This window comes from Suricata suricatta, chromosome 9 (genome assembly GCF_006229205.1).
Source record: "Suricata suricatta isolate VVHF042 chromosome 9, meerkat_22Aug2017_6uvM2_HiC, whole genome shotgun sequence".
Taxonomy (NCBI): Eukaryota; Metazoa; Chordata; class Mammalia; order Carnivora; family Herpestidae; genus Suricata; species Suricata suricatta.
In genome coordinates this window covers 32684019-32696911 of record NC_043708.1, presented here as the reverse complement: position 1 = coordinate 32696911, position 12893 = coordinate 32684019, and the positions used below count along the sequence as shown (strand labels likewise).

Genomic DNA, 12893 nt, shown 5'->3' with positions numbered 1-12893 from the left:
GAGAGAGAGAGAGCAAGCAAGCACACAAGTGGAAGGGTGGCAGAAAAAGAGGGAGAGAATCCTGACCAGGCTCCACATTGTCAGCACAGAGCCCAACATGGGGCTTGATCCCACAAACCAGGACGTCACAACCTAAAGGCGAAATCAAGAGTCAGATGCAGGGGCGCCTGGGTGGCTCAGTCGGTTGAGCCTCCAATTTCGGCTCAGGTCAGATCTCACATTCGTGGGTTCGAGCCCCGCGTCAGGCTCTGTGCTGACAGCTAGCTCAGAGCCTGGAGCCTGCTTCCGGTTCTGTGTCTCCTTCTCTCTCTGCCCCTCCCCCTCTCATGCTCTGTCTCTCTCTGTATCAAAAATAAATAAAACATTAAAAAATATTTTTAAAAAAAGAGTCAGATGCATAACTGACTGAGCCATGCAAGTGCCCCTGTGACTATTTTAGATCCCTCATATAAGTGGAATCATGCATGATTTATCCTCTGTGACTGGTTTATTTCACTTAGCATAATGTACTCTAGGTTTACCATGTTGCCACAAATGGAAGGAATATCTTTCTTTTTTAAAACTAAATAATATTTCATTGTGATGATATAGCACATTCTCCTTCTCCATTCATCTACCAGTGAACACTAGAGTTGTTTCCATGTCTTGGCTATTATGAATAATGATACAGTGAACACGGGAGTGCAGATGTCTCTGAGATCCTGATTCCCGTTCTCTAGGGTACGTACCCAGGAGAGCTGAGCAAACGCATGTTCTAGTTTCAATCTGGGGGGAACCTCACACTGTCTTCCACAGTGGCTGAGCCATTCTACATTCCTACCAAATTATATCCGGATTTCGGTTTCTCCACATCCTCACCAATACTTGTCTTTTGTGTGTTTTGTTTTTTTTTAATAGCTATCCTAACAGTTGTGAGGTGGTATCTCACTGTGGTTTTGATGTGCATTTCCCTGATGATTAGTGATGTTGAGAACTCTTTCACATACCTAGTGGCTATTTGCAGATCTTCTTTAGAGAAATATCTATTCAAGTCCTTTGCCCATTTTTAAATCAGGTTATTTGTCTTTTTGCTATTGAGTTATAAGAGATTCTTATGTATTTTGAATATTAACCCCTCAGCAGATAGATGGTTTGAAATGTTTTCTCCCTTTTCATAGGTTGCTTTTTCACACTGTTGTTTCCTTTGCTGTGCAGAAGCTTTTTAGTTAGATGTAGTTCTACGTGTCTGTTTTTTATTTTGTGGCTTGTGTCAAATCCAAGAAATCATTGCCAAGACCAATATCAAAAACTTTTCCTGTATGTTCTTGTATTTTTACTGTTTCAGGTTTTACATATAAGTCCTTAGTCTGTTTTGAGTTGTTATTTGTGTATTGTGTAAAAAAGAAGTACAATGGGATGCCTGGGTAGCTCAGTCAGCTGAGTGTCCGGCTTAGGCTCAGGTCATGATCTCATGGTTCGTGAGTTCGAGCCCCATGTTGGGCTCTGTGCTGACAGCTAACTCAGAGCCTGGAGTCTGCTTTGAATTCTTTGTCTCCCTCTCTCTCTGATCCTCCCCTGCTCACACACTCTCTCTCTCAAAAATAAATAAAACATTAGGGAAAAAAATTTTAAGAAGTCCAAATTTAATCTTTTGCATGTATGTATTGATTTTTTCCAGTACTTAAACTGTTACTTTTCAAGAGCTTTGAAATAAATTCTGATGTGACAGAATGCTATGATAAGTTGATAGGAAGAACCCAAGGCATAGAGGAGGAAGAAGAAATACTAACAAAATATTATTGTGCAAAAATATAGAAAAAACATTAAAGAAACCTAAGCTTCAGATATTCTTCTTTTTCCATTTTTTAATGTTTATTTTTTTATTTTTGAAAATGAGAGAGACAGAGTGGAAGCCGGGAAGGGGCAGAGAGAGAGAGACAGACTCCAAAGCAGGCTCCAGGCTCCGAGCTGACAGCACAGAACATGATGCAGGGCTTGAACTCACAGACCGGAACTGAGCCAAAGTTGGACACTTAACTGACTAAGCCACCCAGGTGCCCCTAAGCTTCAGATATCTTAACATTGACCTTTTAAATATTGAGATTTTGTAGACTAGCATATGAAGACATATCACCTTTTTCCTAAAATTTTAGTAAAAGCTCAACTATATATTCTGAAAACAAATTATTGGAGAATTTTCCAATAATCATGGTGGTGGCCTCATTTTAAATTTGGAAAAAGAAGGAAAAAATCCATCAGTAAAAAAATATATATATTCTGATCAAACCAGAAGGTCAGAGTCATAAAGCTTAGACATCTAAACCTTTTTCATATTTGCTAAATTTAGAAAATAAGAAAAATCTACATTGTTATGAGAGAAAAAGAGGATTTCTCTTTGACTTTGCAAAATTTCTTAGGAATTATTTATTTCTCATTTTCACGTTCATTATCTCTTCTCTAAAACTGACACTGTGGCAGCTATTCTTTCTGACAACAATGATGAGCCAGCGCTCTGTAATCACACTGATGCACGGTACACTGTTCACGCTGCTGCTCATTCCTGTCAACTCATAGAATTGAGAATTAGTCTAAGAATCAATCCAACCCCTTCCTCCCACAGAATAATGTCACTGGAACTGTCAGAATGGATCATCAGTGTGCTTGGCTGTTTACTTCTTTTGGTTTTAACTCCTAAAATCACCCTGATATAACTGTCACTTTTAGAGCATAACTTTATCCACTTTCTTGAAACATGGCAAAGCCTATTGTCTCTATTTTCTGACCATCCAATATGCAGCTTACAGACACCATGTATTACTGTTCTCCAAAATGGTCACCATCATCACAGCCTCTCCCAGTCCCTACTGCTTTCAGAAAGTGAGGTCGTTGTTAAATGCTGATGGCAGGAACTCATAGTGCTGAATCTGATACAGCTGTCCTGTGGTTAGGTCAGGCCTGCATTATTTCAAAAGGTCTACAGAAAAAATGTCATCCTCCCATGTCAATGCATTCTGACATCAATTTAGAATAAACACTTGCCCTATGACCTGGGTCAGTATGGTTGAAGTTGAAATACTTCTGGCTTTCTATAGGCAATTAAAAACATAATCTTAATTCATTAAATCATTAACCTAATGCTTCTACAAACAGGTCTCCTTTTGTGTTTCCTTAACACCCCATCCTTAACATCCCCTCAACGTACCCTGTACTGACCCTTGTTCCCAACTTTTTTCACTAGAAACGTATGTGAGGTAACTCCTCTTAGTATTAAGAGCCAACCTCAGCCAATGATTAAGAGAAGGGAGAGGGAAAGTATTTTCCTCTCCCATGGGATCAGGCCAGCATGTTCTGGGAGAGTTTGGGGACATATTGAACTGGACTCTTCCGGTTTGTCCATCTCACCTCTTCTCTTGAGCATTCCTATCTCCCTGCTATGAGAACCTGAGGAAGGATGTCATAAACAGTAATATACAAAGCATTTTAACAAATCATTTTTTGTTTGAAAATTACTAGGGTGTTTGCAACTGTAGAGAAGAATATGATTATTGTGACATGATCAGTCATTGATCATTAAAACATATTGGATGGCTGTTATATAATATGTCCTATAGATTAAAAAATGGATATTGAAAATTATAGGGCTTTCCATGATTTATTAGAAATATAAATCAGTTTTAATTTATTAGGAAATGAAAAATATATAAATAAAAATATAATTTATAAACATTTTGGAAAAGTTAATTTGAAACTGATCCATACCAGCATGTGCAAGGATTTTAAAGTTACATGATAAATTTTAGATAAATGATTTACAGGGTAAATAAACTCAAGGATCTCTGTGGTAGACTAATGAAATCAGTGCCGCATAACTTTTATAGCTCTTACCAAAAAAGTTAGTGTAAAGCTGCCTGAACCCCTCTTTGGAAGCTTTGACCAGATTGGAGCAAAGTCCCAGCCTCCAGCACCAGCCAGGGCTTTGAGCATGTTGTCTTGGGCCCCCACCCAAAGAGAACCCCCTTCGCTCATCTGTTTTCTCACAGACTCTCTTCTCCAATCTTACAGTCCTGAGTCTCAACCTATTCCCTTGAATCTTCTGGAGCTTTCATTTTTTTCCTCATTCAGGTCTTTGGCAACTGTCTCATAGTCAACCTCTGTATCTCACCTCTTACCATAAATTGCCTTATTTCCACAATTCTAAATACCTTTATTTCTACTTCAGCAACTCACACATAATACCCTGAAGAACTCCATCTCAAAATCACCAAGTCTGGTATACAATTTAGGAACAAGTACAAGTTACCTATCAGTAGATATAAAAGGGTATAAACACTCCTTACATCCCTACCCTTAAGTCCTTAAGCTGTCCTGGCTTTGTCACTTTCCTTATCTCACCTAAGTCCTGTGGTGTAGCACATGAACTTGTTTTGCCTCTTCCTTCCATGGTAGCCCACTCTAAAAACCTACAAACTTGGATCAGCCCTCCCTTCTTTATCCTTCACTCTTATTTTTTAATGTTCTTATTTATTTTTGAGAGAGACAGAGCATGTGTGAGGGAGGCACAGGGAGAGAGGGAGACACAGAATCCAAAGCAGGCACCAGGCTCCAAGGTGTCAGTACAGAGCCCGATGCGGGGCTTGAACTCACAGACCACAAGATCATGACCTGAGGGGCGCCTGGGTGGCTAACTCGGTTGAGCATCCGACTTCGGCTCAGGTCATGATCTCACAGTTTGTGGGTTCAATCCCCGCATCAGGTTCTGTGCTGACAGCTCAGAGCCTGGAGCCTGCTTATAATTCTGTGTGTCCCTCTCTCTCTGCCCCTCCCCTGCTCATGATCTGTCTCTCTCTGTCTCTCAAAAATAAATAAATGCTAAAAAAAATAATAATAATAATAATAAAGTCATGACCTGAGCCAAAGTTGGATGCTTAACCGACTGAGCCCCCTAGGCGCCCCACCTTCACTTTTATTCTTAGGCCACAATGAGAGAAGACTGTAAAGGCTTTCACATTAGCACTTCCAATTTACAAACCTCAGCAGGGGCCCAAATTCCTCTCATGATCCTTTTCTATCCTATGGATCAGCTTCTTCCATTTCTTACAGCAGCCTTCCAAATCATCACCATTCCCCTAAAGCTGTCTCACCATCCATATCCTATGACTTTTGTAACCAAATAAGCCTGGCTTTGAATGATGGCTCCAACATTTACTAGATTATAATCCTTGATGTACTTAATGGTTTCCCTTCTTCTAATCTTCCTTTCTCTTTTTTTTTTTTAATTTTTTAATGTTTATTTGTTTTTGAGAGAGACAGAGAAGCAGAACGCGGGTGGGGGAGGGACAGAGAGGGAGACACGGAATCCGAAGCAGGTGGCAGGCTCTAAGCGATCAGCACAAAGCCCGACGTGGGGCTTGAACCCACAAACCGCGAGGTCATGACCTGAGCCGAAGTCGGATGCTCAATCGACTGAGCCACCCAGGCGCCCCTAATCTTGCTTCCTCTTAAACCCCTATTCAAACTCTAATTATGTAAGCATCTCCAACTAAGATGCTTTCATGCTTCATATGGTCCCAGGGTTAAATCCAAATTGTAGGAGGCCCTTCACCCCATGGCCTTTTTTCCCTCTCCAGCTTCATGTACTTCTCATCCCGAACTCTCACCATATTAAGCTATTTACTGCTTCCAAAATGGACATGAGATCTCCTGCCTATGCCTGTTATTATCCTCCTTCCTAGAAGGCTCTTCCCTAACTATCTCCTTTCTCAGCTTGCAAGACTTCTTAGTCATAAGACTCAGAAATCACGTCTCCTGTGAAGCCTTTTTTGGTGTCCCTAAGAAAGGCTGACTACTTAGCTTCTTTGCGCCATTTTAATACCTTATTGACAGCTCTGGAAATAATAGTATTGCACTAGATTTGCAAATAATTATTTACCCCGAGAATTTTTTTAGGTCACTTCTCTAGAAGATGGACAGGACATACAGGAAGAAAAAAGTATTCTTACCTTTTTTTATTAATAATTTTGTTTAGATTTAAGTTCATTTAGGTTCACCACAAAATTAAAAGGAAAGTACAGAGTTCCCATATACCCACTGTCTTCACACGTGTACAACCCCTCCTGCTATTGACTTCTGCACCCAAGTGGTACACTTGTTACAACTGATGGACCTACTTTGACACATCATTATCACCCAGGGTTATCAAAGGTTCATGCTTAGTGTTGTATATTCTGTGGGTCCTGTCAAATGTATAATTACATGTGTCTACCATTGTCCTTTCATACAGAGTAGTTTCTATGCTCTGCCTATTCATCCCTCCCTCTATGTTATAACCCTTGATCTTCTTACTATCTCCATAGTTTTGTCTTTTCCAGAATCATGCAGCCTTTTGAGATTGACTCCTTTCACTTAATGATATGCTTTTAAGTTTCCTCGTCTGGTGTTCCACCATTTATTTGTCCATCCACGGACTGCAGGACACCTTGATTACTTACAGGTTTTGGCAATTATGGATAAAGCTGCTAGAGACATCTATATACAAGTTTTTGTATGGACATAAATTTTCCCTTTACTTAGGTAAATAGCAAAGAGCACGATTGCTCAATTGTATGATAAGAGTATGTTTAATTTTGGTAAGAAACTGCCAAACCGTCTTCCAAAGTGACTGTACCATTTTGCATTCCCACCAACAATGAATTAGAGTTCCGATTCCTCCACATTCTCACCAGGATTTGGCATGGCCAGAGTTTTGCATTTTGGCCGTTGGTAGATGTGCACTGGTGATATCTCACTGTTTCGGTTTGCACCTCTCTACTGACATATGATGTGGAATATCTTTCAGTATGTTTACTTGTGATCTGTATATCTTCTTTGATGAGATATCTGTTCAGGTATTTTGCCTATTTTTTTAATCAAGTTGTTTGTTAATGAATTTTAAGGATTTTTTGTTTAATTTGGGAAACAGACATCCCTCAGATGTCTTTTGCCAATGTTTTCTCCCAGTTTGTGGCTTATATCCTCATTCTGTTGACCTTTTTTTATCTAATTTTCTCCCTTAAATGTTTAAATATAGAACGTACCATATGATACTATACCACATAATACAGTTGTATCTCTTTTTAAATGTTTATTTATTTTGAGAGAGAGCACATGCATGCAAGCAGAGCGAGGGAACAGAGAGAGAGAGAGAGAAATGTCCAAGCACATTCCACAGTGCCAGTGCAAAATCCAACTCAGGCCTCAATCCCACAAACTGTGAGATCATGACCTGAGCTGAAATCAAGAGTGGGACACTTAACCTACTGAGCCACCCAGGTACCCCCACTTTTCTCTCTTGAGTGACTACTGCATGTCAGAAAAAATATTCAAAAGAAAACCAAGGAAATAGTCCTAGTTCATAGCCCACTCCAGTTTTGAATGAATAGAAGAAGTCCTCAAAAATGAATCATCAGGAGTGTCTTGGTAGCTCAGTCAGTTAAGCATCCAACTCTTGATTTCAGCTCAGATCATGATCTCATGGTTCATGGGATCAAACCCCGTGTTGTGCTCTGCACTGACAGCACAGAGCCTGCTTGGGATTCTCTCTCTCTATCTTGCTCTCTCTGTACCTCTCCCATTCATGCAATCTCTCTCTCTCCTTCAAAATAAATAAGTAAACATTTTTTAAAAAACTGAAGTATCAACTTTTCACCCAAAAAAAGGTGTCTTGTGTTTACTCATGGTATATCATCCTTGTAAGCACTAACACAGTAAATAGTGATTTCTTAAGCTAAGTGATACAATGTGCCAGAACTATAATATCAGCACAACTAAATATATTGGTTAATAAAGTATTCTGCATTTTGGCAAAATACCATAAAATCTATTCAATGTCATCTCTTGCTATAAAAGGAACAACTGTAAGGCTACAAAAAATTTGTATTCACTTCAATTCAATACAATTGATTTTTGTTCCTTAAATTAACATAAATATCTTCCTTTAAAACAAACAACCCCATTTTGTAGATGAACAAACAGGTATAGGAAAGCAAAATAATGTCCTAACACAGCACACAAGTTAGTACAGCTGGGAGTAGAAGGCGAATGTCAGGTATCACCGCATTCGAGTATTTGTTCTTTCATCTACCATGAGCCAGTCAGTGCCTTTGCCAGGGAATACCTGCTCAGACACCTAGCAAATAACACAGCCACGGGAATAGTCTTGTAGTTTGTGGAGAACCTGCATACACAGAGAGAGAGATGGAAAGAGAGGGAGACATTTTTGCCTCTGCTAAGCATACAATAATTTAGGAAAAACAGCAAGTTACCCCTGGGTAGATATGAAATAGAGTATAAACATAAGCAATATCAAGTGAAAGAGTTGAATATGATTTAGCCAAAGAAGAACACCTTAGAACTGAATTTTATTCTGGATTCCAGAGGAAAAGCAGGGACTATCAGAGTGAATAATTAGAACGTTTAAAAACAGAGTAACCAGAAAGGATTGGTGATAGATTTACCTGAATCAATATTTCTCGGATATTCAAGATGTAATTGAATCATTTGATCAACCTGTTCTGGTTGGATAAAAAGTTTCTATTCCATTTTAAGGTAGAGTAACTTCAGTGATTATTGTGCTAATGGAAAATGTTAATTCTCATACACTGGAACAAGTCTTATATTCACAAATATTCACCTAGTCTTTGATGGGCTATTGTCCATTATTATACACTGTATAAACCTATTCAAGAAATACCTCTTAGGTACCTACTGCCAACACGTTATCACTTTTATTTATCAGATTTCAAGATGAATTTAATAAAATAGATTTTTAACAGCTTTAGGTTAAAGGTTGATTAGTCATTCTACATTGTGTGTATAAGCTGAAGTTGCTATGTTAGAAAGGATTTTATCCTTATTGGAAAGATATGAAAGATGCCATTCCACAGCAAAGATTCACTCAGAGGAATTCTTTTAGTACCAGTGATGTGGCTAAACAAAAATGGTATAACTTTTAGTAGAGAATACTTTTATTTGTCTGAATGAGATTGTATGGTCAGTATTGGGACATGGGGAATATTCAGGAGTAAAAGAAAGTACCTCTTTCATGTTAAAAATAGGTATATGAATTGGTAGCTGAAAAGTGGCTCAATAAATATTTATTAGATGGACGGATGGATGGGCGGACATACATATAAATAGATATTGAGCTTGTTTCTTTAGGTCTGTTTCTTTTATTTTCAGTGTTAAAATATCTGCTTTGATTTCTCATTTCATAGATCAGAGGTACCTGTACTATCAACCCATAAAATTAGACTTCAAAAATAGACCTTATCTTTTCCATCTGCCCTTTTCCCCACTGTGAATACCAACTTCTTAATCTTCTTTTCTTTTTTCCTGGAACAACCCAACCTCTGGACTTCCTGTAGTAGGAACATAAGGTGGTAGTAGTGGGAACAGCAGAATGCCAAGATATTTTCCATGTCTGCTTTATTCTTTGCACAATTTCCACCATCCTGTAGTTTTAAGAGATGATCAGGTGATCAAGTTTGTTTTCATTTACTCTATATTCTATAGTTATCATGTGATGTAAAACTGGACCCTCGCCCAGAATACCATCGCTGTATATTGACTTGGCATCACCAAGAACCACTGCCTTGGGCACAGAGCACAGGTTAGTATTCACACCGTGGGTATTTCTATCCATGTATCCTGTTAAAACACAAAATTTATATGTAACCTCCTTCCTTGGGTACACTAGTGTAATTATTGTACATTTTCCTTTTTGAAAGACCAGATGAGTTAAATTATTCCCAAACAGTATACCATAAGGAGAAAATTAAGAATAAAAATTTTTGATGAAGGTTTACTTATTCCATGCAGCCATGTTTTCTAGATAAACATTTGAAATACAAATCTAGAATCATGGAAGATTTTTATCTATTTGTTCAACCTCTACGTTCTGAACAAAACTTTGGTTGTTAGAAAGGGAGGGTACTATGGTTATGCTACTCTGAAATGTGAGATTAATGCTCAATTATAATCAGATTCTCTGTAGCCTCTACTATGCCTTAAATATTGGTAATTTTTAAGCACTGAGAAATCAAGATTTGTAACTCAAGTATTGTATGGTTACCTTCTCTAGACTTTAAACTTTTATCCCCAAGTATTCTAGTCATATTTATGTAACTTCTGATGGGTCTCCAGAAAACCACGTCATCACCCTTTGTACAAAGGTCCTATCAAGTGCAAACATCAGGCAAGAGTGACTAAATACATAGACAGTGTCTCCTCCAGACTTGTGTTCAAATTGACCACCAACTAGTTAGTAGGACTGTAGGCAAATGGCCTAACCTCACTTGAGTTTTGTACAAATTAAATAAGATAGTGAATGCTCACCACACTATCTGGTACTTAATAAATACCAAAGAAATTGTAGCTGCTGCTATTATTATCTCTTTTAAAATAACTTTTAAAAGCTCCTCTTTTCAGACACACATAACATTTTTAGCCTGAACTGAGAAATTCTGTGGCATTTTGCATAATGCTACAAAATCCTGTTTTATTCTTTTTACGCAATAATGTCTCCTGTTTATTTTTAAAGTTTAGTGAGAACGTGGTAGGATACAGTGGCAAAGCCACCTGGAAAAGGTACTGGGGAGTCTGATCTTCACTCTTCCTCTCCAAGACCTGTGTTTCTCTCCATGGGTGTTTATTTTGAAGAGAGATGTACACACTGCTGCCGATGCTGCTGTAACCAGATACTTCTTTCTAGGTAATCAAATGAGCAGCCGTCTGATGAGCATGCGCAGCGCCAATGGATTATTGATGCTACCTCCAAAGACAGAGCAGTATGTGGAGCTCCACAAGGGCGAGGTGGTGGATGTCATGGTCATTGGACGGCTATGATGGTCACCAGAGGGAGAAAGCTTTGATGCATGTCCACATATCATTGACTGTATCCTGTAATATGCAACGGCACAGCTAGTTTTTCTGATTTGGATAAAAGTTGATCTGTATAGTCAACATCTTGAACTATATTTCAAAAGAATTTAAATACCTTTTAAAGAAAAAAAAACACCTAAAAATAAATCTTAACAGACAACTCTATTCTGATTATATCAAAGCAAATTTTTTCTTTCTTGCAAATTGCTTTGTGTGTTCAATGCTAGGTCTAATAGCGATAGCTTTTCGTAGACAGCAGTAGGTGCCTGCAGAACTTGTGTTTTTCTCATCTTTAAAATACAACTAATTATGCTCTTAATCAAGGCTGTCTGCTTATTTATACTAGCGTAAGCAACACTTGGATTTCCCTTCTTAGTATGCTTCATAACCGCTTTTCAGAGAGCTTTTGCTTGTTCTTTATCACGTATCTCGTGTTTATGTGCACAGTGCCAAAAGAAGAGTGACCGGGTGGAGGCCCGGCCCTGCCGCGGGGAGCAGCCTCTCCTGCAGAGCACCCGGGAGGCGCCTCACCCCGGTAGCCTCATGGCACAGTACTCGGGGGCGGTAACTGGATACCTTTTATTTGAATAAACAAACTGGGGGGAAAATGCTTCCTTAAGTGCTGACAGCCTTTTTAACCAATACATTTAAAATTGTACAGAACAAAAAATAAAATCAAAGACTGATCTTGTACAGATATTAGTGTTACCAGCATTCATGTGGAAATCAAGAGCAAAGAAAAAATAATGTTAACTCTGTACCATAACATTTTCTGTAATGATACTGAAACTTAATGAATAAAAAAAAATCCTTGATCATTATTTAAAAATCTATTGTGTTGGCGTGTTATTAAAAAAAAAAAAGAGGACTGTCCTACCATTTTGATGGGCTTCTGCTCGGACAAAAGGAATAGCTAAGATGGTGTGGCAAGGTAAGTGGTGTAAAGGTGACTGAGATGCGGTATAATACATTCTGGGGCGCCTGGGGGGCGCGGTCGGTTGAGCGTCCGGCTGTGGCTCAGGCCATGATCCTCTGGTCTGTGGGTTCGAGCCCTGTGTCGGGCTCCGTGCTGACAGCTCAGAGCCTGGAGCCTGCTTCCGATTCTGTGTTCACCCTCTCTCCGCCCCTCCCTTGCTCATGCGTTCACTCGTTCTCTCTCTCTCTCTCTCTCTCTCTCAAAAATAAATAAACATTAAAAAATTTTAATATATTCTGCATTTTACTATAGCGTTGCAAAAATACAAATTAGAAAATACAAAACAACCTACAGTCAGTCTGGCCTTTCCAGTAACGGCTAGAGAATAGCAAGCAAGTTTAGAGGGAAGAAACTTGATACAGAGGAAAAGAAACAAATTTCTTATTAGAGATGCAATAGAAACAAATGTCAAACATCTACAGTTCTTTAGAATGGAGAAAAAACAAGAACTAATGAACCACAATATTGCAGATGAATAACTGGAAATTTTTCTGTTAGGAAGGAAGTAAGAAATGGGAAAATTCTGTGCTACAGATAGAAAATATACAAGCAAAATATACTCTATCCACATGGCTCCTGTAATAAAAACTTAAAGGCACTTTCTAACTAGTGGTAACAAGGAACATTAAATATCCTGTAGGGTATACTTAGCAAAGCAAACAATAAAAATTGGGCTACTAGTGAACAAGGTACCAAATGAAGGTGATGAATAAAGCCAGTAGTAAACAAGGAAAATTTGATATTGATATCTCCAGGGTTGAAAATAAAATGATCTATGTTTTAAATCTTTTATATTTTCAGTTAAAGAACATAAGATTAATTACTGGAAGTTAAATGTAAGATCATGCAAAATGTTCTTTACCTACATGCATTCTTTCATTAAGCATCTCCTATGTGCTTGGGTACTAGGTACGTCCTGCTACTATTTACAAGGATGAAAGGGATAACAACTGACACTATACTTCATCAAGGGAAAAAACAAAACCGTACAAGTAACCATAAGATTTAATATGGTTGATAT

At 38.4% G+C, this 12893-nt stretch overlaps 1 protein-coding gene across 7 annotated transcripts in view; it reads left to right on the top strand.

Moving 5' to 3' along the window:
- GPHN (gephyrin) overlaps positions 1 to 11727 on the top strand; it is a 608842-nt gene extending 597115 nt beyond the window's left edge. For all 7 annotated transcript variants that reach the window (XM_029951674.1, XM_029951675.1, XM_029951680.1 and 4 more), the window contains 2 exons: positions 9529 to 9625; positions 10727 to 11727. In XM_029951674.1, the coding sequence (XP_029807534.1) occupies positions 9529 to 9625; positions 10727 to 10860 (231 nt within the window). In that variant the 3' untranslated portion in view covers positions 10861 to 11727. The remainder of the gene's footprint in view (positions 1 to 9528; positions 9626 to 10726) is intronic.
- The last annotated feature ends 1166 nt before the right edge of the window (positions 11728 to 12893 follow it).